Below are 27,771 nucleotides of genomic sequence, written 5' to 3'. Positions count from 1 at the left end.
TAAAAGTACTGTCCAAATTACTTTCTTGTGGTTTAAGGGATTACATTGCAATGGTATAGTTTCCCATTGCACTACCAAACGTGTATATTTTCCTGTTCTATCGTGCCGTTTTTAAATTCTTCATTTAGATTCCATATCCGGCCATTGGTTTTCAGTTCATGCTAACAGCTAGTACACTGTGAAATTCAACTTGACCTGAATAGGCTATAGGTCTCCAGCTGACTCTTTTAAAAGCATGACTCCTGTAAAAGGGGTCTTAAATATGCACATGATGGCTACATACATGCTAAAAGATTGACGCATGTCCCGGGCAAAAAAGTCAAGAGTTCTCCGTATTATCGTCCCTACTTTGAGTCTCTCTCCCTCTTTTCTTTGTCATTACTCATTAGCCAAATTCAACCTCCCAGACCCATAGAAGTCCTTTTTTCTGTTCTGTTGTCTTATGTCCAAATGTCTGTACTTTTTATCACCGTCCAATTGTCCTATGTCTTTGTGTAATGTTTTATTGCACCATTTGTCCTGTGGTTTTTTTTGTAAAGTTATTGCATGAATAAAAAAAAATAAACTGACACGAAAAAAAAAAAAGAAATAACACGAAGCGGTCACTGACAATAAATAAATAAATAAATAAATAAATAAATAAATAAATAAATAAATGGAATAAATACAATTTGTTCATACCTTCTCTTACATAACCTTCATTACATGCCCTCCTAGGGACAGGTGTTTTAATTAGCCATGGCTACTAACACTGTGATACAGGCATCGGATTGTTATTTCTGTAATAATCTATGTTTTTTGTATCGGTCCCTATTTAAATAAACTACAAATTAAAAAAAAAAATAATTATGGCCAATTTCATGAAGACTTCACACAATATATTTTTACAAAGTCATGCACAAAACACATGGGCACTGTATAGGACTACAGCATTTAAAAATATAGTGTGTATAGTAGATTCAATCTGTTTTTCTGTCGGTATAAAAACGAGATGAGTGGAGGATTCATCCCTTCATCCCCTGCTTACTCAGCTTTGTATTGCCCCCCAGTGAAGAGTATTGGTACTGATGTTTCAGTGGTACCAGCACAAAAAACACACACACACACACACACACACACACACACACACACACACACACACACACACACACACACACACACACACACACACACACACACACACACACACACACAGTCTGTCAAGATGCACAAAGTGATGGTGGGAAAATAAACAACTTTGCCTGGATGTGATTTCCTCCTCCAGTCTGAATGCCCTTCTCACATTCCCGTTCTCAATTCCTCTTTCCTCCTCTCCCTCGGTTACGCTCTTCCTCCTATTTCCTCTGTTTTGTGCCGTGTCATCTCCATGCATGGTTCAACAGTGTCACCTATGGTGTGCTGAGAGGCATTTCAGCCCATCTCACCTGCCAGTTTGGATTTTTGTTACTATGTATGTCAACTTTAGGTTTGTGTGTGTGTTTTTCTGTGTCAAAATGGGGTGGATTTATTATCTTTATCCGTCAGTGCCACCAGGTTCCCCCGCCTGTCAAGCAGTAAGCTGTCAGAGCTCCATCATTGTCGAACTTTGCCGGCTTTGTCAGGAACTTTTATTTTTTTTTTTTTTTTCCTCTTTCTGTACTCTCCATGCCGTCTGCCGTTTATGTTACCTGGCTGACAGCTGCATAAATCTTACAGTAAATCTGCTTCTTTCATATACCACCATTAACTCTTTACAATGCTCAATGTAAAAAAGGTACACACCCCGTACGTTACTGCATGACATTTATCTGGGTTTAATAAAGAGACTGGTTTCCTCATTTTGACAAATCAGGCTATAGACATGCGTTTAGAAAGTAAAGATTTTAAGTGGAAACACTGGGTTAGGAGCAGAATCTGTTCAGGCTGTATCCAATAGGAGTACTGTGGAGAAGGACTTTACAAGTTAAAATAAGGTGTTACCATGCTAGAAGGGAAATTAGCTATGTAAGATTATGGCCATATTAAACCTGTTGTAATTTAATTTAAACACTAACTTTAGCTTATTGCTCAAGTTTCAACAGTCCTCAGCTTTACTGTCGGTGGACTGAGTGCAATTCAAGTGCTTATAAGTGAGCATTTTTGAATACCAACTTTATTATTAATAGAACGTCTACTCTGTTTCTAGCTTAGCCATACATTTGGGAATTTTTGGCATGATGCCGCATCAAACTAAAAGCTACATTAATTGATTGTTTTGTCCACTTGGGGGCAGTAAAACAAGCTGAAAACAGCTAGTCATCACCTAATGGTAAAACATGTGAGCATACTGTTGCATGTTCACGCATCCTGCAGACGCAAAAGGAACATTAGCAGTGATTTGGAGTCGTTTATGGCCACTCAACAAATTGAACACCAATATTCAGTGTACTTTTGACTAGATAAGACTATTGTACTAGTAATTCCCTGTGGGTTTGTTACTACTAGCAAGTCCTTTAACATAATACCAGCCATCTGAATCAAGGCTTGTTTGTGTAAAAATATTGATGATTGATTGTGAAGTTCGACCTTTAGTAGCACTATAGAGAGTTTTTTTCTATTTATTTTTGTTTCCTCGTGCATGCAGACGAGGACGCAGGGAAGATTTTAGTGTTCTGAACCGGCAAATTGACCAAAAAGGCTAGCAGCATCATGATATACTGAATTCCTTTGGCAGTACAGCTCTCCCAAGTTGTACCGGAGTGTCAACAAGCTTCAGTCCTCGCTGACGAAATATTTGGAAACATAAACACCTGAGGGAGGCTCGTTGGTGCTTTAGAAAAACTGCTGTGTGTTTGTGGGAATTTGGAGTGTGTGTGTAAATGTGAGCGTCTCCAAGGATTTGTTGTGTTTACAGTCCCTCCCAACACAAACATTTCATTTGAAGCGTGCGATTGCTGAATCACTTCCATCTCTCCCACTCAATTTACTCCCTTTATGTCCTTCCATATCTGCATCATCTCAAAAGGTGGCCTTCTCTTTCTTATTTTGAAATAAGAGATCAAAGTTGCCTGCCTCAGTTTTTATATTAAATCTAAAGAAAATGCTCTCCCCCCCCTCCTTCCATTTACTGATCCTGCAGCTCATCTGCACTGCAAATGAATGTTATCTGGCCTGAGATATCATGGGCGACTTAGTTTATCTGCAGCACAGAGGATGAAAGGAAACCATGAATAAAGATGACGAGAGAGCGAATAGGAGGGATATTCTGAGTGTGGCAGTCCACTCAGATCCACACAGGCATAAGCTCAGTAAACAGTGACATCTGCTGAAAATACCACACTGCCTCAGAAATGCACATATTTAATTTCAGGAATCATTATGTCTTTCTTGTCAGTCATGATTTGTAGAAGTTTTTCTACCAGAATTCATATTAACTGGAGCATTGTTTATAGCATTAGTTTGCATGTTCACTTGAGATAAACACATACTCACTATATGTTCATTGCATTTCCATTAATACATTCACACACAAAAATCAAATTGTGTCGTCTGATCTTCAGTACATTCTATTTGTGCTAGTCTTATCTATATATCGCTTCCTTTGCTCCTGCAGTGATCCATTTTCTTCAGCGTACATGATCCCATTTACACACAAACTATCTGACATTAACAGCCCTCTGGCTATTTTCATCAATGAAGAAGGAACAAAGAAAGCAGAACGTGCATGCAGAGTTGAATTTTTTTAACTTAAAAGTCAGAGACTCAAAGTTAACTTTTTGGACAGACTGATAAGACTGATTGGAAATGACGTAATTGAAATGTCACCCACACTTACTAATCGGATTACTGATGTAGCCTACTTCTAACACTAAATGCAATATTTCTGGACAGTTTTAACTAAACAGTTTCCCTGTAACATCTTCTAACATCCCCACAGATTACACACACACACACACACACACACACTAACCAGGAACAGGGGTTGCAAATTAGCCTTGGCTAGAAATCCTAGATGCAATGCATATGTACCACATGATTATAACACGTTACAGTGTTTGCATTTTCCCTGACAAAGAAACTAATACCATAAACTGCAGCCATTAGTTTTACATAGGTGATTCTCAGCACACAGAGTCCGACATAAATCAAGACTCCTCTGCAGGAGAACAAATGGACATGTGCACTAATTACCAATGGACTACAGCTGGGCCTGCAGCTGCCACTCCTGCACCCAATATCACCTATAGCACCCTTTGCCACACCAGTGCTGAGTTCTCAAAACTAAATATCAGTTGTAATAAAATGATTTGAACAAGACTTTCCTCCCCTACACAGTTAACTTTCTAATCACTTTTAAAGCCAGGAGTTCCAATGATGGAATGCAGGTTCACCTTCACTACAGGGAATACATGAACAAGTACCAATTGCCAACTGGCTGCAGCAGCAACTACTGCCCAATACATTAGAAAAATAAATAAATAAATAAAAGAATAGTTCCTGCCCAGCAGCCATTGGTCAACATTTATTTCACTAACTTATATGACTTGCTGCTACTATTGTAAATCCATCACAGAAAGCGACTAGAATTGTCTTGTGGCAATGGGTTGTAATCAAGGAAAGTTTTGAAAACTCATCCTTGATGGTGCATTTTAGAGTCGGCTGCAAAAAAAACGCAATCTTATCAACCCAAGCATTGTAATAAGACAATAAGAATGATGACAGGGCAGAAATGGGCCAACCGCATGTCTGTAGCATGTGGCTGAAACAAATGCCACGAGATAACTGTAGAGCAACTGTATGTCTGGCAGTCCGTGTACAGTAAAGACTCTGTACAGCTCATGTTCCATTTTCTCTTGCTTGTCCATATTTTTTTTATTCTTTCTGGTATTTTCTTTCGGTAACTGGATGCATTTTGGGTATTCCATAGAAAAGGTTAAAGGCCGGCAAACTGTACACGCTATGACTTGGAAGCTCTTAACTCCTGCTTCTTTGATGGATTTGCTGACATTGCTTATGTCAAGTTTCGTACTATGCATTGTGGGAGTCCTCAGTTTATTTCTGGTGCGTTTCTTTCGGTTGAAATCTATACCTAATTATTGCATGGTTGTGTTATGTTTTAAAGATCTAGTCCTTAATATAAATTGTCCCTCACAGGACTTAGAAAATCCAGCATTTAACTCGCCATTCTTTAAGTCCACTCAGTGGTCTGCTCCATTGAGATATAAGTCCTCCTAAGAAAGCAGTGAGAAGTAAGCCGTTTCACACCATTTAATCACAAATCCCTGTGCTTTCTTTTCCCTCCCCCCTCTCTCAATCTCACTGTCTCTGGCCTGCAGACAGCTGAGCGGCTCTTCTGGATTTCGCTGACGCTGCGCCTGGTCCCGCCTGGCCTCCTCTGAGCAGGATGGACACTCTGGAGTCAGAGCTGACCTGCCCAATTTGCCTGGAGCTCTTTGAAGACCCGCTGCTGCTCCCCTGCGCTCACAGCCTGTGCTTCGGCTGCGCCCATCGCATTCTCATCTCCCACTGTGCCACCAACGAATCGGTTCAGAGCATCGGCGCCTTCCAGTGCCCCACCTGTAGATATGTCATTTCCCTGAGTCCGGAGCGTGGACTCGAAGGACTTAAGAGAAACGTGACCTTGCAGAACATTATTGATAGAGTTCAGCAGGCCTCATCGTCAGCCGGGGTCCCTCTACCGCTGCCGTTGCCTGCACCCCACAGCGGGCCCAACTCTCCCGGCGAGGAAGGGAGCAACCGGTTGGCGCTGGTCCCAGTCAGCGCCGCCATGTCCAGCCCAGGCACGCCTCCCGAACCGGTCCAGTGTCAGTTCTGCGAGCAGGACCCGCCACAGGACGCCGTGAAGACGTGCGTGACGTGCGAGGTGTCGTACTGCGAGGAGTGCCTCCGAGCGACGCACCCAAACAAGAAGCCGTTCACCGGCCACCGGCTCATCGAGCCCATGCCAGACTCCCACCTCAGGGGGCTCCAGTGTCTGGAGCACGACGAGGAGAAGGTGAACATGTACTGTGTCACTGACGATCAGCTGATCTGCTCACTGTGCAAACTGGTCGGAAGGCACAGAGACCACCAGGTGGCGGCACTGAGCGACCGCTATGAAAAACTCAAGGTGAGCACAGAAGTTAATACAAAGAATTGCAATTTGATTTCTTTCAGATTGCTTTCAGGTGAAATATATAGATTTTATGGAGTGATCTAATTAAACGGTGGCCTTTAATATCAAGGTCCCCATTCTTTATCTAACACGAATAATGAACTTCAAGTTTTAATTTTATGCTGCTCTGCAGTATGAAATTTCCTATTATCCTTACCCAGGTATCTAACTCGATTATCAAGTGAGATTTAATCATCTCATGCCGACTTATTATCTCTGCAGAATAATTAACCAATTAGCATAATCACTACAGCATGCCGGTGTGCCAGGAGGGTATTCAGAGGCATGCACACACAGTGAATATGGGAAGTGTCATTAGTGACGAGGCATGGTGTCTTCAATGAGGTTGCAGGTTAACGAGCGCCAATTGCCTGCCGGGTGTAGGTGTGCTTAATTGAGCATGGCTTTTAGGGTGTGCTGGTAATGGCCAGAGAGGCAGCGTGTATGTGTGTGTCCATAGATGTGTTACATCAGAGCTCATGCAGAAAGAAAATGGTACTCGGAATGTCCACAGAATGCTGCTCCTCTAATAGTCTGCCCTTGAATAATTAATCACTATTCTTAAAAAGGACTAATCCACAGATTTATTTTGCACTTCCATGAAGTTTAGGGAGTTTGCGCAATTGTGTACTACTCCCCATGACTAGTAAACTGATCTTGATGTATAACATTTAGGGAGTCGTTCTTCAAGCACAAAAGCCATAATAAGTAATCTGAAGAATTTTAAATTCAATGCAAAATCTACCAGGGAGCTATTGTAAATTGGTTAGCACATAGTTATATTGGTGCCAGTTATGTAACCCTAACCAGATGCAGTTTATTTGGGTCAAGTTTGACCATTTGGGTGAGAACAAAGTCAGAACTTGTCCTCAGCTTCAGACACAGTCCATTCAGATTTTGAGATGAGCAATGAGCAAGAAAACACATCGAGCCTTTCAAAAGCAAAACGTTTTCAGCAAAATCCTCGTGCATGCTCACTCCGAAAGGGTTTACTCAGCCTTGCTAAGCATCTTTAAAAGAAATGCCGTGGTGCGACTTCTAACAAAAACAGGTTTTTCCTTTTACCAGAGGTTTGAAACACATGTTCAAGTGTGAAGTACTTTGTAACACGTCCTCAGAGAGGAGGCATGCCTGCCGTGATGTAATGGAGGAACATTGAATCGCAGTGTTTTTAACAATTCCAGGTTGCGGTACCTACAGGAAATAAGGTACAGATTAGTGCTCAATATGAAAATAGCAGCTTTGTCAAGACTTTAGAAGTGTCACAGCAGACATGTTGACTTGTCATAGTAGGAAAAGCACAGCTGAAATTGGTAACCTTAACGATGGCTCAATTCCATCAAGTGTCCCAGCAAGCCATTTCAGTGACTCAGCATGCACAATACCAGGGCCTCTCCTAAGTGGAATGCAGCCATCATTAATGGGTTTGAATACACTTGTGCTTTTCCGACATTTCAACGAAATGAGAAAGGTCTATATGTCACAGAGTTTTAACATCCAAGACCTACTAAAGAGCAATAAAAGCACCCAACAATAGCCAGAATCAATGATTAAAACCATCTATTTTTAGCATCATCTTCCTCAAGAAAAAGAAAAGAACAATCAGCAGAAAAACATCCCGCACACTGATCTGTTACTATAGGCCCTCTGCTGGTTGGCACCCTTTTTTTTCTGCCTCCAATGATGGGCTTTATGTCATTACAGTGTACCTTCTCATATTGCGTGCAGCAAATTTAGACAGAGATGAATAATTAGCGGGAAAGCTACGGGGTCAGTGCATCATCTAATTATCATGCTCCCTCTAGTCTTCCGAGAGAATGTAACGTAGCACAGGTGAGCGCACCCAGCAGTTATCATTCAGGCTAATCATCTGCTATAACACAAAAAGCACAGATGCATGATGTGACATACTGGGAATCCCTACTGTGTACTCTACTTGCAGTACATGTGTATTGCCTACCCTGACGAAATACTTTAAATAGAATTCATCTCAGCATTAAAGGTTGCATGAGAAGGTTCACGTGTGATTCACGCTCACACAATTTAAATGAATTGCCGGAGGACACTGTCATCCCTGTTGGTGCTTTGAAACGCAACAATTGGGGGTTAACAGTTCAAAATATGAGTTTGTTTATTTTCCTCTAACATCTAAAACAATAAAAAATGACAACTAGACAGCTAAAGAATGAGAGCTATATCAATTTAAAGCTACTGTAGCTGGCCAGAAACAGTAACCCCAGCTAGCCTATTAAAGTTGTAATTACACTTTTTAAGTTTACTTTATTCCTGAAAAATAAAAATCATAAAAAAACAGTAAAAAGTCTCTCTCACACACAAACACACACACCCAGGCATGCATGTCTGCAAAACACATTCACACCCTATCTGACCTCTACCCTTACAATAATCTGAAGATAAGACACGCACAGAAAACAAAATGTGCCTTTTCTAGCACAAGTTCGAGGGGATTTGACCACCGGTTAGGCCTCAAAAGCCGCACGGCAGCCAGCTGGCACATGACAGGAGTTTGATACAAACCACGGGTTAAGACCCCGTTAGCCTTAAGCTGAAGAATCGCAGCACAGCATATTTTGTTACTACATTTTGTACTTTTTATGTATAGGTATATTTATATGTATACCAAGATGTTGTAAATTTAACTTTTCGATATTCAGTGCTTATGCATTAAGTGGAATATGTATAAGAGTATATTAAGAGGAATATGTACAGCCATGTTTGCAAAAAGGAATAATGCTAGTTATACTGTTCTTATTTTTATATCATGTGGCTGTTTTGTCTGAAAACATCTTATCTGTTGTAATGTTTTATGTGGACCCCAGGAAGAGTAGCTGATGTTCTGCATCAGCTAAGGGGGATCCTAATAAAATCAAATAAATCAAAAGACAAGGATACATATATACACTTTTTAACATTACCACTTTTTTTTTTTTTCTTCTTCTTTTTGTCCACTTTGTTTTGCTTCAACAATAGCAGTGATGCTTAAATTATATATCTCAGCCTCAGGCTAAATTCTGTTTCAAAGTAGAAAGCTAAGTTCTGTACAAGTCAGTTCACTTAACCTTAATTTGTTTCAGTATAGGCTTATTTATTCTAACTATAAACAAATCTTGATAGAAACAGTAATCGCATCTTCAATTAGGATTATGCTGAACTGAGTTAAAGCTTTTAAGAGTTTAGTGGCAAATGGAGTTTTGAACAAGAAACCGAAACAGGGTACCGTTGGAACTAAATTGAGGTCTCGATCGAAGCTAATTACCACAGGAAACAACCAAACCGCCATGCAATATTCATGCTGAACAACACATTTGATTTTTAATTCATAAAGACAGAAAACTTTGTAAAAGAGTAGGCACAGAACAGGTATGAAAAGCCTCCATCAGGCAACCCAAACTTGGAATACTTATGTTACAACAGTCCTCCCCCCCCCACTCTTTTACTCAGATATGATGTTTTTTCTTTTATTTTGGAATCTGACAAGTCAAAACTGTTTCGGTCATATTTTCCGGACCATTTCATGCTCATCTCTTCTTGCACCGACGCTGGAATTTGAGATATCCCCACTCGGCACAGAAAAAAAAAAAAAAAGAATATCAGATGATTGGAATGGTTTCCTTTTTTCAGTGGCAGTGGTGGTGTGTCTGATAAGAGCCTCAGAGGTTATTGTGGGAACACCCATCCTTTTTCAGAGATAAAATTACCCCCGTAACAGTAAATTGACGGAGGAGGCGGCTGGGAATAGCTTATAAAGTCCTTGGCTCTGGGGAGAAAGAACCTTGAGGATAAAAGATGGGCACTGCTGTGTGTGTGCGTTTGTCAGCTTTAGTTTCAAATCATAGGTTTGTTGTGTTTATATATAATCCATTTGGTTTAATCCGCTGCCCTTTATTGTCGAAACAACATACTTTGGGCTGTCAAAGTGCCAACATGCACAATAAAACATGAACAGACACAAACCATTTGATTCACAGCCTTGCAGATAAGCAAAATATCTACCTTCATGTCCTACGGCTGCCTCATTCATCCTTTATATCACAAATACACTTATTCCCTTACTTCCTTAATATTAATATAATGCTATGACGTGGACAATTTCTACCTAAATTCCAACGTCAAACTTCCCTTCAAGTAAATCTTAAAGAGTAGCTAAAAATCTTCTTCTGTGGTGTAACTTCTCACCTTGCTGCAGTGATGTGGAAGTGTACTTTAGGGTGTTAACGTGTACATTGTGACATCACACCCATGAGTGTGGGGTGTGGTCAGAGGTGCAACAGACTTGAAACTTTCAGAGGGGGCAGTCAAAAATAGCTTTTCAGTTTTTACCGTTTAAAATAAAGCTTAATGCCTCGATCATCTAATGACAATTAAAAAAATTAAAAATTAAGAAAGACTAGAAATTAAAGCTATGGTCCCTTAAACTTGCTAGCTGATTTTGTGATGCCCTGAGGGAGGCAGAAACTAGCTGTAAATACAACATCGGCATATTATCACAATGGCGTAACAGGTTGTCAAGGCCTATCCCATTTCAACAGCTCTTGCAAATACAACTGCATAATACACAATTTGAGTAACACAACCAGTGTACATGCATCCTTTCTGCTTATTTTTATCCCATAACTCTGGTTTGATGAATGTTGTTTGAGGGAGCATTCAGACAATCTTTTGCCAACTCATAAATTTAGGTTATAACATGATATTTACCAGACATGTGTTTAGGAGAACATTAATCACTGGTAATGTATTACTTAAACAGGAAAAATGAAGAGAAAAAAAAATGTTAGCTCTCGTTAGTAATCACAAGGCATTACAGAATGTAAAAAAAGTTGGGAATTTATTTAATTTGGTACATTGTCTTTTAACTCTCAATCACACTATGAATTGAAGCATCACTACTCATAGTGTAAGGTTAAAGGACAATTCCGGCACAAAACGAACCTAGTGGTTAATAACAGATGTGTACCCACTCGATCGTTCTCTGGGACATGTTTTCATGCTAATCGAATGTGTTTGTAGCTTGAAACAAGCTAGCGCAGACCGCTGATTAGCTTACAACGCTACCATTCGGGGCACAGGGAAAATAAAAACAAATTGCTATTTATACCACTAAAAAGGCTCAAAATATCACCACACTTCAACGGTAGCATAATGAGGGTCCGTAAATGTTAACTGAAGCATTGAGAACATTGTAAGTGTACAGACAGTTTATTAAAAAGATAGTTTGGGAAAGACAGTAGCTCCCAAGACGGCAGCCGCCTGTATACGAGAACGTTGTCTTTATAACAACTAGCGTTGTAAGCTAATCAGCTGTCCGCGCTAGCTTGTTTCAAGCTACGAACACATTCGATTAGCATGAAAACATGTCCCAGAGAACGATCGAGCCGGTACAGCTCTGTTATTAACCCCTAGGTTTGTTTTGCGCCGGATTTGTCCTTTAAGTATCGTGAAATTTGTCCCGGTTTTGTGAGAGAGCCACTAGTTTAACCCCCAGTTCTGTAATAGAAGCCTGTCCAAAATAAAGTCTGGTTGTCTCTTCAATTAAAGCCATTATTTGAGAAAATCAGCCCTCACTGTCTTACTTTCTGTCTTTCTGCATGGAATTTTCCTTTTCCACAGTCGAACACAACCTCACACACCACATCCTTTCCCCAATTCCCCTAGCACAATGTTCCTTCTATTCTTTGTTTTCTGTTTTTCTCTGTTGTGCTTTGCTTTTGAGTCAGGTTTGTTTTCTGCCCGAGTCATCGGTTTCTCTTGGACTTCGACACACACAGCTTCCAATTTACAGACGAGCTCACTGGTAGAAAAGTAGGTGTTGAGCAAACACAACGGTGCCCTCTATTAAATACAGAACACCCTATATGCAATGAAGACATATTGATGATAAATTGTGTAAAAAGTGCACAAACACACACACGTTTGTGGGACTCTTTGTGGGGACCTGCCATTGACATAATGCATTCCCTAGCCCCTTACCCTAACCTTAACCATCACAACTAAATGCCTAACCTTAACCCTTACCCAATTCTATCCCTAATCCTACAACAAAGTCTTAACCCTCAAACAGCCCTTTAAACTTGTGGGGTCCAGCATTTTGGACCCACAAAGCTGTCGGGACCCCACAAGTATACTGGACTCACGGTTTTTGGCCCCCACGAAAAGAGAGAGAGACAGAGAGAAAAAAAGAGAGAGAGAGAGAAAAAAAGAAAGAAAGAAAGAAAGAAAGAAAGAGAGCTGGGTAAGGATTCCTGAGAACAAAATCCTGCTCAGTGTCACAGTAAATCTCAAAAAGATGTAGCTCCTCTGAAGTTTTCAGTTCACTTGTCTACCTGTCTCCATCTATGGTAGTGTGTGTGTGTGTGTGTGTGTGTGTGTGTGTGTGTGTGTGTGTGTGTGTGTGTGTGGGGGTGTGTGTTCCCCTCGCAGGCAGTCTTAGCTTATCAGCAGTGCTTTAGGGTGATTTAGCTTACTTGTAGCCTGCACCCGCAGCCGCTCTTGCACACATGAACAGTGCACTAATGACAAAAAGGTAGAAAACATCAAGAGCCACACAACATTTTTGTTTTTCAGCCGACAGGGCGACGTTAGGTGATGAAAAGTTTGCCTCGGTTTCAAAGAGTGGATTCTTCTCGGCTTTCCTTTGAAAAACACAAAACTGGCGCTACCTCTGTCATCTGACCACACTCCATAAACAAAAACAACTATTTTTAGACATTTACATTTCGAGCCATTTCACTATTCTTCTCGTCTCCTACAGTATGTCTCCATGTGACCATACACATCACTGTGTGGATTAGAGACTGACCACATCAATCCTTATTAGGATTCCTTTTTTTTATTTTTTTTATTTTTTATTTTTTTTAAAGACAAGACATGACAGGCTACCCCATCTATGAGAAGTACATTTTTATGTACATGTTTCATTAAAAGGTAACCCCAACCAGGTGTGATGTCACAGCATGATGATGACACAACCCAGAGTCCACTTGTACATCACTGCAGCAGAGTGAGAGGACCACTGGAGGTCACTAAAAACAAGATTTATAGCTGAGATTTAGTTGTTTTTTAGAAATACTCCTACGCAAAAAAAAAATAAAAAAATCTTATGAAACGCATGCACAGAAATGTATTGCTCACAGATGGAGTAGCCCACCATGCCTTACCTTTAATGACATGGTCGGTCACTAATCCACATGTTTTTTGCAACTCTAATTAGGGATGCATGGATCTGCTTTTAGTCCCGGTACCTGAGGCTTACTGTACTACTTCTTTTATTTGTAAGAGAACATCAGGCTTGACTTAAACATTACTTTTCTAACTTTGTAAAACAAAATGTAACAAATAAATACTTAGATTTAAATGTTATGTAATGGATAATGCCAGACAAGGGAGGGGGAAGAAAGAGAGAGAGAGAGAGAGAGAGAGAGAGAGAGAGAGAGTGAAGGAGAGAGAGAGAGAGAGAGAGAGAGAGAGAGAGAGAGAGAGAGAGAGAGAGAGAGAGAGAGAGAGAATAAATAAGCAGGATGATTGTCAGGTGATCAACCGCTGACGGGCGGTTCCGCTCCAAGAGCTTAATACTAGTTGGCAACATGGATGCGGTGGATTTGGTTTAACCCTTTCATGTCCAATTCTGACCACATTTACAAAGAGTAAATGTGTATTTGCCTTTGCCTTGTGCGTGTGTGTGTGTGTATAAAATGTACAGCCATGCAGAGGCATGGAGACTGACACCAGGTTTCTTTTCTTTTTTTCCATCTCTTGGGTACATGTCACTGTGTATTTCGTGTACTGAAGATTGTGTGTGTTTTAATGAGGAGAAGTAAAGTTTGCATTCAATGCTTGTTTACAATATGCTAGACAATTAAATACTATGCTTTTCCTTTTTATGTGCATGCATGCATGCTGCATACACCAACCTGCACGTGACACAGCTGCTGACTTGTTTTGATTCCTGTCCTCGTCATCCTAGAAGAGGTTTAGTTTATTTTTATCTCTATGGATGATAATGGCAACAAGAAGCATCATATTCATCTCAGAGGCGACCTTTATGCTGCTTTTGCATGTCATCGCCGTATTAAGGCCAGCCATTAAGCCCCTAGTGCCACTAAAACACACACACACACACACACACACACACACACACACACACACACACACACACCCACCCCTGGGTTAGTCACTATTCCCCCTGGGTTAACTCCTTTTTAATCCTCAACATAAATGTCAGAACCTGGCTGTGTTTACACTGCTGCTAAAAAGGTGGTTAAGTGAATTGTGATGTAGCATATCTAGCTAGTTTGTTTTCTTTTTTTAAAGTTGATACATTAGCAATTTTGTTTTTAACAGAAGTTAAAAATATTTTTAAATTTAAGTTTTCGGAAACCTGTGCTTTCCCAGCGAAGCTATCTGTGGCATTTGCCGTTTCGGCCTTGCTGCTCCAATGCCCCTTAACCCAATTTTCAAGACATGCAGGAAATCTGAGCGTTCACGGAGTCTGAGTTTTTAATTCTTCTGGAAAACAGGACTGTGGAGACGTGCTATCAGAGCGGCTTAAGCATGCTTAGTTTGGCAATAATGTGACGGGTCTCGGAAGCAACGGTGGCAGATTGTGCCCCGGCAGATGAAAAGCAGCAAAAGTGAAAAAAGGGGAGGGTTAGAGACAAGCAAGGGAGGAGCGTTAGGGGACCGAGTTGACGTACTGTCACCTGTTTGCCGGTTCGTTAGCCGGGAGCGCTGCTGCGTGCTCTCATAAGGAAAGCTTTTCATGCCTAATTTATCGCTTGGCTGCGTTTGCGCATGGCTTGGTGCTCAGCGGAGTGGCTGTCCTAGTCACATCTCCTAGAGTAGGCTCCTCTGTCGGAGGCTCGGACCGGGCAGGATGAGGAGGCAGTACAGGGATGAGGGGTATCACCCGCGCTCTGAGGTACGTGCAAGCGCACCTCTTCAGGAGGATGAAGAAAACTGTGCAACTCCTGGGGGATGCTCGTGAGGAGGAAGAGTTGAGGGAAAACATTGCTTCTCTTTGCTGCTCTTGCGCTGATGAATCCTGCTTGCTCAGTTCTTAAATCTCTAAACCATTGCGGTTTTCCACTTGCTCTAAAACTGTTTTGTGATGTAGTGCCTGAGGTTGTCTAACAACTTCTTTGGTTCTTGTAAGCAGAGACTCTTAAGCAGGAAAAATCTGATGCATTTTCATCCTCCTTTGATTTACTGCTCTGCCCTGCACGTCCGTTTCTTTGCCTTCATGTCCCAACCATTTCTTTTTTCGTTTCTCACTCTCTGTGTTGTTCTTTTGATTTGTTTGCTACAGCAAGCGCTGGACTCCAACCTGAGTAGTTTGATCAAGAGGAACAACGAGCTGGAGTCTCTTATGGGGAAACTGATCCAGACTTGTCAACATGTAGAGGTGAGTCCCAGTGGTCCTCTGAGGTCACCACCAACCCATCTATTGTCTCGGACTAGTCAGTATGAGACATTTATAACAGAATTTGTAATAACTGTAAATATAAATTTTGTATTTTCATGTTTACAAATAAAAAGCCACTGGTCTCTCTCATATGATACCTTTATCACGACTTAAGACTGAGACCAGTATCATTCAGCTTAGCGTGTAGCTAATGTTAGCAGTTAAACTAAAACAGTATAGAGGCTGTAAAAAAGAATGGTTATGCAATTTGAAAATGTACTTTAGAGCTGAAAGGATTTTCGGCAGAAAATAGTTTGTGAATTTATTTTCAATCGAAAATGGTCCATCTTTGGGACTGGAGTGTTGGTCAGACAATACAATTATTTTAAGATGGCATCATGGGCTCTGGGAATTTGTGCTTTCTGATATTTTATAGACTAAACCATTAATAAATAATGAAAAAAAAATCTTTAGTTGCAGCCCTGCTGTATTCTTTTAAGGTCAAACTTCCGATGTGAACACGAAGGTGAACTTAAGCTGCAGAGATGTAAGGAATTGTACGCGCAAAGCTAATGCTAAGAAAAGATCATTTCAAATGACGGTGCAGTGTTTAAATTGTACCTGGTATTAAGTTCTCCATTATGAGGTGTGAAAATATGGACTTAAGCATCAGCTGACAATGTTATGCTTAAGCATAACATATTCCATCTTTAAAACAACGTGTAGCATAAACTAACACCTTTAAAAGGTGTGAAACATTGTTTGCTTTTCTTTTAGGTTTACTATGAGGATAACAAAGTTTGTGGATGTCTGGGTGTAGTGAGACAATTCTGTTCTTAGTCTGCCTGTTCATGTTACGCTGGCCTACTAAGAAGCTTTAAATAAAGCAATGCCACAGGGTTAAAAGGCAGTGACATCTTTGTTGAGGAATAATGGCGAACAGCCTCCCTGCCTGACAAGGCCTTTAGAAACTGTAAGGAAAGAGGATTGTGATTTATTAAGGAGATTTTTTTTCTTTTCTAAAGTGCTGTGCATATTTTGTAACTATGTTTTTGTGTCACCGTCACGCAAATATGTTTCTGTTAGCTAAGCTTTAATAATTTTGATGATGCCGACATTTTCAATAAACTAAAAAAGGACCAAAAAAAGGAAACCCTCCACTTTAAAACTCCAATATTATTAAATAATGCATATACGAGGGGCAAAAGAAAATGCTTGACCTCTTTCCCCCCTCCCCCCAGTGCATTACGGTCACACATACAGTAGGGTTTCACAGCACACACTGACACCCTAAAAGCTTGTCGAGTGTCCAGTGGTAACACTTTGCTAAGTTTTAGGTGAGAAAAGTCATATTGCACAAGTAGAGGATGGAACTTGGTGGTGAGCATGAGCCAAAACAAATTCATAAACTCAGTAAATTAAGCTATTTGACATGCAGCCACCCTTGAGAGGGATGAATGGGACAGTGCTAAAAAAATAAAATAAAAAAAGCATTGCACAGGCAGCTTTCTTAATATTTAACATCAGATTAATCTACTGCCAAAGGCTTCTTTGGAGATGACTGCTGAGATTCTCCCAAACTGTTCATGCATACTTAGAAAAGAAAATTGGAATTGAATAAGGCATGGATGGTCTTCTAAAAAAAGGATTGCAAGCTCACAGCTAGTCACTAAACAGTGCTTTGGTTTAACCATACCCACAATCGAATGCTCCTGCACCACATCGTTTTAAAATCAAGCCATTCTTTTTCAGCTGACAACATGTCGACTAATAGAATTAAGATGCTGGAATGGTTAGAATCTAAATGCTGCGCAATATTTGCACTGTTCTCTGCTGCCTTTTGCATGTTGAAAAATCATGTTTGAATCCAATTAATATAATCACAAACTTGCTTGTACTTTAGCAAAACAACATAAGAAATATCTAATGTCTTTGGCTTAATGCTGCACAAACAGGCATCAGGTCACTGAATATATTAGGCATGTAAACTTTAAAGTCATCTCCTCATCAGAAAGTTTGGTTGGTGAGCCTTTTCATAAAGTTTGGATATCCTTGAGTCATTTTTGTGCGTTTCTGTGGCTAATGAATCACTTAATGTCCCTGCCAGGGTGCAATCTGTCATACTGCTCGTATGCTTCAGAGGGCTCTGCCCACACTCATTAGATGCTCCACATCTTTACATGACACATTATGTACTCTGGTCAAACACTGTGTGTGTGTGTGTGTGTGTGTGTGTGTGTGTGTGTGTGTGTGTGTGTGTGTGTGTGTGTGTGTGTGTGTGTGTGTGTGTGTGTGTCAGTTTATCAAAATTTTACCATGCCAACCTTTACCAGCAGCTTGACTATTACAATGTTTTACGCTACCAAATGTCTTCCTTTGAAATTTAAAAATAAATTTTCTTACTGGAGTGCTTACATTTGGAGGTGGAGTGACTACAGTGTATGCGCGTGTGTGTGTCTGTGTGTGTTATAACTTGTGTGTTCATGCAGCCTTGTGGGCGGTTGTTCCAGTCAGATGAGCAATATCGGAGGACGTCATCTTTATTCACATTGAGTTCTTGAGACTAACCGTCGTAAAATGTCAGAGAAAGTCAATCAGCCAAGAAAACTGGGTCCTATTTTGGTTTCATTTACATTTATCAGTTGCTGGAAACTATTTATGACCCAATGGTGGTTAAAAAAAAAAAAAAAAAAACACAGCAAAAGAAGCTAAATCTGCTGGAGACCAAACGAGCTCACTTCTGAAAAAAAACAAAATAAAAAATACAGATGAACTTTAATGTGTCTTTGCTGTCTATATTCAGAGAAGCTTCTACCCCTGAAACTCCATTATTTTTAGATCTGTATGAGTATGCTAATTGGTGTACAAAATAGCACAAAGAGATAACATATACACAAGCTTTTCACAGAGTAAGCAGTTTTACATCTTAAGTTTCCCCAGAGCTGTCGCGGTGATGTCGAAAAAACCAATTAGCAGTGCCGAAGAGGCAGATGCACCGACGTTGCTCTGTACAGCAGAGTGAAGGCATTCAGTTTAGCATTTCTCCGATACTCTAAAGCACTGAGATGTAATCCAGGTGGCAAATTGTTTTTGTTGGCAACACATGCCTAGAAAAGCACATAAATGCAGTTTACGAGGCCACGTTGAGGATATTGAGGAAGTCCTTTTCAGCCCAGTTTGGCTCTCTGGAGGAAAGGCAAATGACTCCCCGTGATGTCATTATTAAAACACCTGTCAACATGCTCGCGCGTGTGTGTAAAAGAGAGTGTATGAACAACTCCTTGGCTTGGCAACACTCATAGCTGACTTCCCTTTCATTGCTCCCTGTGCTATCGCTTTGCCGCGGCAAGAAAACACTTTACAAGGTGCTGAAAGCAGCGCTAGGAAATGACCACAATGAGAAATCACACATTATGTCAGGACCAGCAGTCTTATAATTGGAGTTAAAAAAACAAGTTATAGTCTGCTTAGACTTTAAAGATTCCAAGTGAATCAAACACGTCAGCGAATGCAGCTGGATTTTTCTTCTTAAGACCCTAATGGCACAGCACACTGAATGTAAGAAACACTGTTCTTTCCCAAACACCTCCAGCTAAATTAAATAGATTTCCGTAAGTTTAGTTGCCATCAGTTTGTGGATTTGGGCCAAGCAGATGTTTAAACCCACTGTCACAAAACTAAATTTGCTTTTATATAAAGTTAGGGCAGCACTGACCTTTCTCTACAGTATACAGTACAGGCCAAAAGTTTGGACACACCTTCTCATTCAATGCATTTCCTTTTTATTTGCATGACTATTTACATTGTAGATTCTCACTGAAGGCATCAAAACTATGAATGAACACCTATGGAATTATGTACCTTTTTATTAATAAAGGGAAAAAATTCAAGCACACCTGTGAAGTGAAAACCATTTCAGGTGACTAGCTCATGAAGCTCATTGAGAGAACACCAAGGGTTTGCAGCACTATCAAAAAAGCAAAGGGTGGCTACTTTGAGGAATCTAAAATATAAGACATGTTTTCAGTTATTTCACACTTTTTTGTTAAGTACATAATTCCATATGTGTTCATTCATAGTTTTGATGCCATAGTGAGAATCTACAATGGAAATAATCATGAAAATAAAGAAACCCATTGAATGAGAAAGTGTGTCCAAACTTTTGGCCTCTACTGTATATGTAGGGTGGCTAGTTTCTATACAATGGGCACTCAGTTGACTATATAGTGAGCAGTACATTTGAAATTACCTACACGTACTGTATCAATCAATTTTTTAGGGCACTACATAGTAAATAGGTTGTGATGTCAGACACAGTCTGGTCCTTCATCATATTGCTCTCTAACAGCCTCCTGCTTATTTTACTTGTCACTCAGCACTCAAGCCAGTAGGAGGCAAAATGGCTGAATAAGCCTCATCTTCCTCAAGTGTTTGCTTCAAGACAGAAGGGCCGGCTGATGGATGAAAATGACATCCTGTCCCTCAGGCCAACATGATGTGGAGCCACTAAACTTATATCCCCTCTATATGACCAGCATCCATCAATCCCTTTGTTTATCTAATGCTCTGTGTGAATTGGTTCTCAGGTGAATGCGTCCCGTCAGGAGGGCAAGCTCCTGGAGGAGTGCGATATCCTGATTGACATCATTCAGCAGAGGAGGCAGATCATTGGCAACAAGATCAAGGAGGGGAAGGTGAGGGGAACACTCAAGAGGGGCGTGGAGTGCGATAGCAGACACCATTCATTTTATTTTGCCGTTTTGTATACCCATCTTTCACTTCATATCCTCTCACTGGTAAGAAGTGAATAAACCTGAAATGTGTAGCCCATTTTAAAAGCTACCCATGAAACCACTTCTCATTATGTTCCACCACAAAACAGCATAATGTACTTTACTAATGCTTAACGCTAATTAGTTTGATTAAAAATTATATTTGTTTCCATCACCATTTCAGCAGGTATACTGATCATCAAGGGGAAAATCTGCATATCTAATATTCCCCAGTCATATGCATGAAAATAAAAACAAATCCAGCTCCATTATTCTTGCATATGTGCACAATATAGTGTGCAATATGTGGTACAAATCACTATCTAGGCGACAGGCATTCACTGTCAAAAGGTTAACCCTAACAGACTGCTCATGTCATCACCTTTTTTTAAATCGCCGTTTTAACACATGCAGTGAAAACACCCATTTATGTGTCAAATGCAATTAGGGCTGGGTACCGAACGTCGATACTTTTATGGTATCGAAAAAAATACTCCATAAATGATTTATCTTTTGGTGCCAAATTTCGGTTCCAAAAGCGTCTGAGCGCAAGCTTATCTGTCCTCTCTGCATATTGACACAGAGCGGAGCTCCGACCGACCGACCCACACACACACACACACACACACACACACACACACACACACACACACACACACACACACACACACACACACACACACACACACACACACACACACACACACACACACACACACACACACACACACACACACACACACACACACACACACACTAAACTGTCTGAGTAACGGTTGGTTTCAAGTGTGGTTAGTTTTTCAAAACTTCACGCAGACATCGTTTGCTGCGATATGATATTAATGGCGAGGCGAAAGCGGTGCTGTTGACGTTACACTTCCTCTTACTAGACAAGCAGCCACAACGGTGGTTTCTCTGCCCTGATGACTGACTGACAGGCTGAGCTTTCAAGGCAAGGCACTTTTCATAATGTTACTCTGAGTGAGCAGTTTTACCAGAATTTTTTAATTTTGATAACTGTTTTGATTCACAATTAAGGTGGAAAATAAAAGCTTTGTGTTTAATGTATTTTTGTTGATGTTGAAATGGATTTTAAAACCTATGGTATCAAAAAAAGTATCGTTAGAAACCGGCATCGAAACTGAGGTATTGAAATTGGCACCGGATCGAAAGATTTTAAACGATACCCAGCCCTAAATGCAATACTTGGTTAAAGCCACTTGACCTTATATCATGGTCAGGAGGCAAACTGTTCAGCTGCCTAAAATGCAAACCCTTCAACACATTCCGAACAGACGGGAAAAACACTCCAACTGGCCAAAAGTAGATCCCAGAGCATATGGGAGGGTGCACATGTACTCTAAACCCAGATGATTTTTTAAAGCTGTATCTAATGAGACTTGGAACCCACTGGGGATCTTTTTTCACCGTGTAATGTACGCTTTTAGCTTAGGATTGCATCTGTAAAGACAGATGGATAGAGGTATGTATTTTTAGGCCAACAGATTTCTACAAATGCTTTTTGGTGGAGTGCTTGAACATGATCAATAACAACTGAAAAGGCTCTTTTAAGACCAGGTTTCTGTTGTTAATCATCCTTATTTTTTAACACGAGGATTTCTTAATCCCCATCCAAATCCACTGAGAGTTGCAGTGTTTTGGGTTCTTTACGAGCCAAGCCGCTGATGAAATATCCTTTGACCTCAATCCAGCCACTGACCTCAATCTGTCTCTTACCATCTCCGCTCATACTGTAGGGAGAGGAATAAAACCGGAGGGGCAAACGGGGGGGAAATAAAATACCAGATTTGCGTGCAAAAGAAACATTGAAAGGCCTAGACAATATTAGCAGGGACATGAGAGAAGCTTAACTCATGTAATTCGATCGGTTTTCTGTTTCAATAGAGATCCATTCTCACAAAGCGTCGTTGCACAATCACACCCATTGATTCTTTGATTTGCTCTACAACGTAGAGAGGAAGAGTCAACCTTGAAATGTCTGGTTCATTTATTGTCACAGTTACAAGAGAACCAGGGCTTCTTATCTACAGTAAACCCTCATAGAAGAAGAAACGTTACAAGCAGGGAGGCCTACACATATCAGCTTCCTGTCCCTGAAACTTAAGTTAAGCAGGATGGACACGTCCGTGGCCTTTGCTATTCACCGTTTTTGATGTTCATACCATTAGGAAAACCTGGATCAGACCTTTTTGTGTATAAAAGTGACTTCAAATTCTTAACATCCATCTCCTTGTACCAATAAAACCCCATATTTCATGTTCTCATCTTCTCGTCATTGCATCTTAACCTGGTTGAGGGCATTTTCAAGCATTCTTGGTTTTGATTCTTTGATCCAGCCTAAAAAAGGCACTGTTCTCAGACTTCTTTGCATTTGCCGTCCTTTCCAGGCACAAAGGATTCGAAAGCTTGCCCAACAGATATCCAACTGCAAGCAGTGTATCGAGAGGTCCTCCGCCCTCATCACACAGGCCGATCAGACACTGAAGGAAACCGATCACGCTCGCTTCCTGCAGACTGCCAAATGCATCAACGAGAGGTCAGATTGAATGAATGAAGACATTTTTTTCCAGACATATAAAAAAATAAACCAAACAAAACATCACACAAAAAACACCAACATATACATGTCTGAAAAGGAGTAGGAAGAAGTATACACTTATGTAATCCTACCCCTTATCCATAACACATTTATATCTTATTCACAATTATCTTAGGATATATAGCCTGCCTATATCTATCAAATCATATTGCTTTGTATCTTTTTTTCAACTGGATTATGTTTGGACATTGCTTTAGTTCAGTGCGCAGACCATTCCACAATTTCACAACACTGATTGTAATGCACTGACTTTATAGTCGTGCGAAAGATTGCCCACACACTAGCCACACAGCTTAGCAAACCAAAGTCTAGCTTTAGGGAAAGGGCAACGAGTGCACACATAGATGTTGAAAAAACAATTTTAGAACTTTGTGTGCTTAAAAAAATATCCCTAACAACAAGTAGCGAGGGAAATCCATCTTTAATTTAGCTTAATCTCATTCCACTCCCTGCTCAAGCTTTCTGACTAATTGATTTGTTAATTGAGAACCGGTGTCCAATATGTGCATCCTCAGGAGTGAGTGATATAAAAAGCAATTGTTATCAGTTAGTCCTTTGGACAGAAGTAGTGTTTCAATCAGAATCTCATCTGCAGTGTCACTAATTAGGGGGCTGATTTCATTCAGAGTCAGCATTTTTAATTTAGCAACTGTTAACTGTTGTAGATTACTTCATCAGATAAGCATGCTAAAATACATTGTTTATACATCTTGGAATAGCATATCACGATACCTGTTCCTCAGTTCTACTGTAAACACTTTGCAGATAGGAAGTATGAAAACCTGTCCACTTTTGATTGGGAATGATCTAGGGTTTCCATGGCAACTGCATCAACTCAAGTGCTGATCCCTGAGATACACCTATCGGACACCTTCGACACCGTTGCCCTGGACTTCACCAGAGAGAAAAAGTTGCTGGAGAATCTGGATTACCTTACTGGTAAAAGTCTAAGTTTTTCCCTTTATTATTGATTCATTATTGATTTCAAACCCTTGTTTTAAATTCGGAGGACTAATTTTAAGTCAAAAGTCAGTGGGCATTTCCATTCATGTGCACCGTATAAACGCTTGACGTTTACTTTGCTCAAGGTTAAAAATCAAAAACCAGTCTAGCCCTTTAATACCGTTCCTCACTGACACACATGAAACCAAACATTGCCTTTAATCATAATTCTACTTCAGCTTTAAAATCTGCTTTTGTTATTTTTCTTTAATTCTTTTGAAGTCTCTGCTGTCTTCTGCGTTTGAAGGAGCAGGCCCCAGCCTATTAACTCCAAAATTAAATTTTCAACATTAATTTCCGATGTCCCATTTGGAAGGACCCGTCAAAATGTCACCGCATGAATTATGAGCTCGCTGGGGACGAAAACAAGGCATCATGTGTAGTGGATTTGAAGGTCTGTGAAAATGGCTGGCTCCTTTTATTTCTCTGCAATGCATGAGGGCTTCGCTGGAGGGCCTTTTCACTAAGTGAATCAGTATGAATCACTCCACTATGTGCAGCCACTCATGGCAGAAGGAGCAGGAGAGGGAGAGAGTGACAGAGACAGAAAGATATATGAAGTGGCTTTACAATCAATTTAAACTGTGCCTTTGTATTTTTGTTTCTTACCTCAGTCAATTATCTTTCTACTAAAGGCTTCATGGTTGGATGAAAAAAATAAATAATTATGTTTGATTTATTTCACTACAGAACTATAAGATGATAAAGACATGAGTGCAAGAAAGCCAATCTGGCGTCTCTGGTTATATAACAACTCACATTTGTTACTGCTAAAAAGGATTGTGATATTTACTCACTCTGCTGCGTTAATGTGAGCTGATTTGTCTGAATATTTTATCATTTCTCTTTCGCATTGCTTTTAATTCTCAACCCACCACTCTAGTGGAAAGAACATCTTCAATCCTGTGCGTAAAGAAGCCTTTACCCTCTATGAATTAAACCAAAATGAACACGTACAAGGTTAATTGGGGCTACGGTTTGCTCTAACAACTTTTGTTTTTGAAATGCAATTGCAACTATATTCACTTGGAATTATCAGTATTCGATCTTGTTGGATGACATTCCTTTTTTTCCACCCTCTGCAGCTCCGAGTGCCCCGTCCATAAGGGAAGAGTTGTGCACCGCTTCCTACGACACCATCTCGGTCCACTGGACGTCTGATGATGAGTTCACAGTGGTTTCCTATGAGCTACAGTATGCCATCTTCACTGGACAGTCTAACATTGCCAGTAAGTATGCGTGGACAGTCATGTAGTTGGGGGTTTTTGCATTATGCGTAATTTTTATCTAGTCCCTATTCAAATTTCAGTTTGGCGATTTGGAGTTAAAAAAACAACAAAAAACAACAACGGCCAGAAAACAAGTGACAGAAAATTACTATGAAGATTGCCTCTAGCGTGCATGCGATTGACAAGTAGTAATGAGAAATAACTCTGAAATCAGCACATTTCTACGATCAACATAAAAACCATGTACACTAACACTACAAAGCACTAGGCTACTGCAAGTTTCCTGCAGACTGAAAATGACAGACTGGGTAGATATGGCAGTCGAGACAATAACAACCCCTTCCCAGATGGAAAATGGGGAAACATGAAGTGATAATAAAATTTAGGTTACCGGAGAAGGCTCCGAAACAGCAGATTTCAACCAACCGTGAAAAATAAAAAATAGCAGCCCTATTAAAAAGTTGACAGAATCAATAAAAAACAAATCATGCTGCTCTACTGTTGGCCACTAGGTCCTCTAAGGCAGTCGGGAGCCAAAGTACTTTTCGAAAAAGATGACATAGCGGTGGAAGGGAAGCCTCTAGCTTTTTATGCTACCATAATCCTCAGATGTTGTCACACGTCAAGTGACTGTAGCTTGTGACAGATGAAAGGAGAATGCGATTTGACAATAGTGCAGCAGAGAACTCACGCTGGGTGTAGAGCTCTCAGTAAAAGACTTCAGTGGAAGTACAGAGTTCTTACGTCTGTGCATGGAATACATTTAAGTAGCACTGACGGAGCATGCAGAGAAAGATTCCGTCTTTCTTCTTCCCCATATTCCCGAGGTTCCACCTTTTGTCATTACGTCCTTATTACTTAACAGTTTAAAGCATGTTTAGAACTGACAGCCATTAAGCTAATGCGACATTCATTTCCCTCTTGCTTTCACGTCCCTGTCCACGTCTGTTTACCAAGACTCCCTGCTGAGTGCGTCAGATGAATCACAATGCAAGAAGTAAAAGCCTTATTTTGATCATTTTACAAAAAAAACACACACACACACACACACACACACACACACACACACACACACACACACACACACACACACACACACACACACACACACACACACACACACACACACACACACACACACACACACACACACACACACACACACACACACACACACACACACACACACACACACACACACACACACAACTCCTATGCATAATTGTTCAGTACAACCCTCTAAATTAGATTCCCTGTGGGAAATGTGTGTTAAGATGATAGGACAAACAAAGAGAGTTAGTCTGTCAATGTGTTTGATTAAATGTATTTACTTTTCAAATTAACTTAGTGTATGAATAACAACAATAATAGTTACTTTAATGGTTTCGTTTTAACAACACTTTACTTACACAGCTTGATGCTCTAATCATTTTGGTTTGTGTTAGGCTTAAAATAAATGCATATTTAGTAGTTTCCTACATCAGTTAATTAGTTACAATTCTTAAGATTTTTATTACATTTTCATACTGTTTATGGCTTTTATGTTTAATGCATTAGCATAAAGTAATTGCCTCTATATAAAGTGGTTTTATCGTTATTTGTAGAGTCGACCTTTCTCGCACAGGATTCAAATTGTGCAACTACACACAAAAAGGATGCATGCATGCATGCATGCATGCATGCATGCATGTTTAAAGTGTTCAGGCGGATATATTCACGTTATTCCTTATAGGCTTATAAAAGCTTTGCCATAAAACATACAGATAATACTCAGGCTTCCCAGAATAGATGGAGAAAATGTTTCTGCAAACAAAAAGCATTCTTTTGTCGATTTTGGATGTCTTTAGTGGTGAACACGCCTTTATGCGACAATGTAACATTAAAAAGGAGAACTGAGAATGTGCATTATGAAAGATTATTTCACTTCTGGGTGGCCAACATAAAGCGGCAGTGTGGTACCTTCCTGGGTAGATTCCTCAGGACACACACAAGGTGTGAATAGTTTCCTCTTGTGCCTTTTCACACCTGTTCTGACTGCCACACAAACACACAGTAATTTAATGTGTTTTCCACAGATTTCTTCTCAGACATTGTCTTTTATATAAAGCCTTAAATAAAAACAGAAAACTTGAATATCATTTCTAATTGAACTGCACACTGTCACCCCTCCCTCTCATCTGTGCCTCTCTCTCTCTCCTTATCACTCTCCTCCCAGGTCTGTGTAACTCATTGGAGAGCTGGATGATTGTACCCAACATCAAGCAGAACCACTACACGGTGCACGGTCTGCAGAGCGGCACCAAGTATATTTTTGTTGTCAAGGCCATTAACCAAGCGGGAAGCAGGAGCAGTGAACCGGGGACTCTGAAGACCAACAGTAAGCACAAGACGACTGAAAACAAACACTCCATATTGGATTGACCTTTACTGAAAATTCATATTCAAGCACATAAAAAAATCGTATTGATTTTTATTACTTTTAATTTTTTTTTTTGGCCTTCGGCAAATATAAGAATCAATTAACTGAACAGGAATGTTCTGTTCTGTAAAGTATCTTACCCGTTATAGATCTTAATACTTTTCGAAACCAATTC

At 40.2% G+C, this 27,771-nt stretch overlaps 1 protein-coding gene and 1 long non-coding RNA gene across 4 annotated transcripts in view; one reads left to right on the top strand and one right to left on the bottom strand.

Annotated features, from left to right (window-relative positions):
• LOC120554753 overlaps positions 1-27,771 on the bottom strand; it is a 117,707-nt gene that overhangs the window by 83,236 nt on the left and 6,700 nt on the right. The gene's annotated exons all lie outside the window — the stretch shown is intronic.
• Positions 1-27,771, top strand: part of LOC120554752 (E3 ubiquitin-protein ligase Midline-1-like) — a 55,344-nt gene that overhangs the window by 25,998 nt on the left and 1,575 nt on the right. For all 3 annotated transcript variants that reach the window (XM_039793785.1, XM_039793784.1, XM_039793786.1), the window contains exons 2-8: positions 5,295-6,088; positions 15,459-15,554; positions 20,141-20,248; positions 22,735-22,883; positions 23,758-23,885; positions 25,034-25,177; positions 27,393-27,554. In XM_039793785.1, coding sequence (XP_039649719.1) covers positions 5,363-6,088; positions 15,459-15,554; positions 20,141-20,248; positions 22,735-22,883; positions 23,758-23,885; positions 25,034-25,177; positions 27,393-27,554 — 1,513 coding nt within the window. In that variant the 5' untranslated portion in view covers positions 5,295-5,362. The remainder of the gene's footprint in view (positions 1-5,294; positions 6,089-15,458; positions 15,555-20,140; positions 20,249-22,734; positions 22,884-23,757; positions 23,886-25,033; positions 25,178-27,392; positions 27,555-27,771) is intronic.

This window comes from Perca fluviatilis, chromosome 24 (genome assembly GCF_010015445.1).
Source record: "Perca fluviatilis chromosome 24, GENO_Pfluv_1.0, whole genome shotgun sequence".
Lineage (NCBI taxonomy): Eukaryota > Metazoa > Chordata > Actinopteri > Perciformes > Percidae > Perca > Perca fluviatilis.
This window is presented reverse-complemented; position numbering and strand designations above follow the sequence as displayed.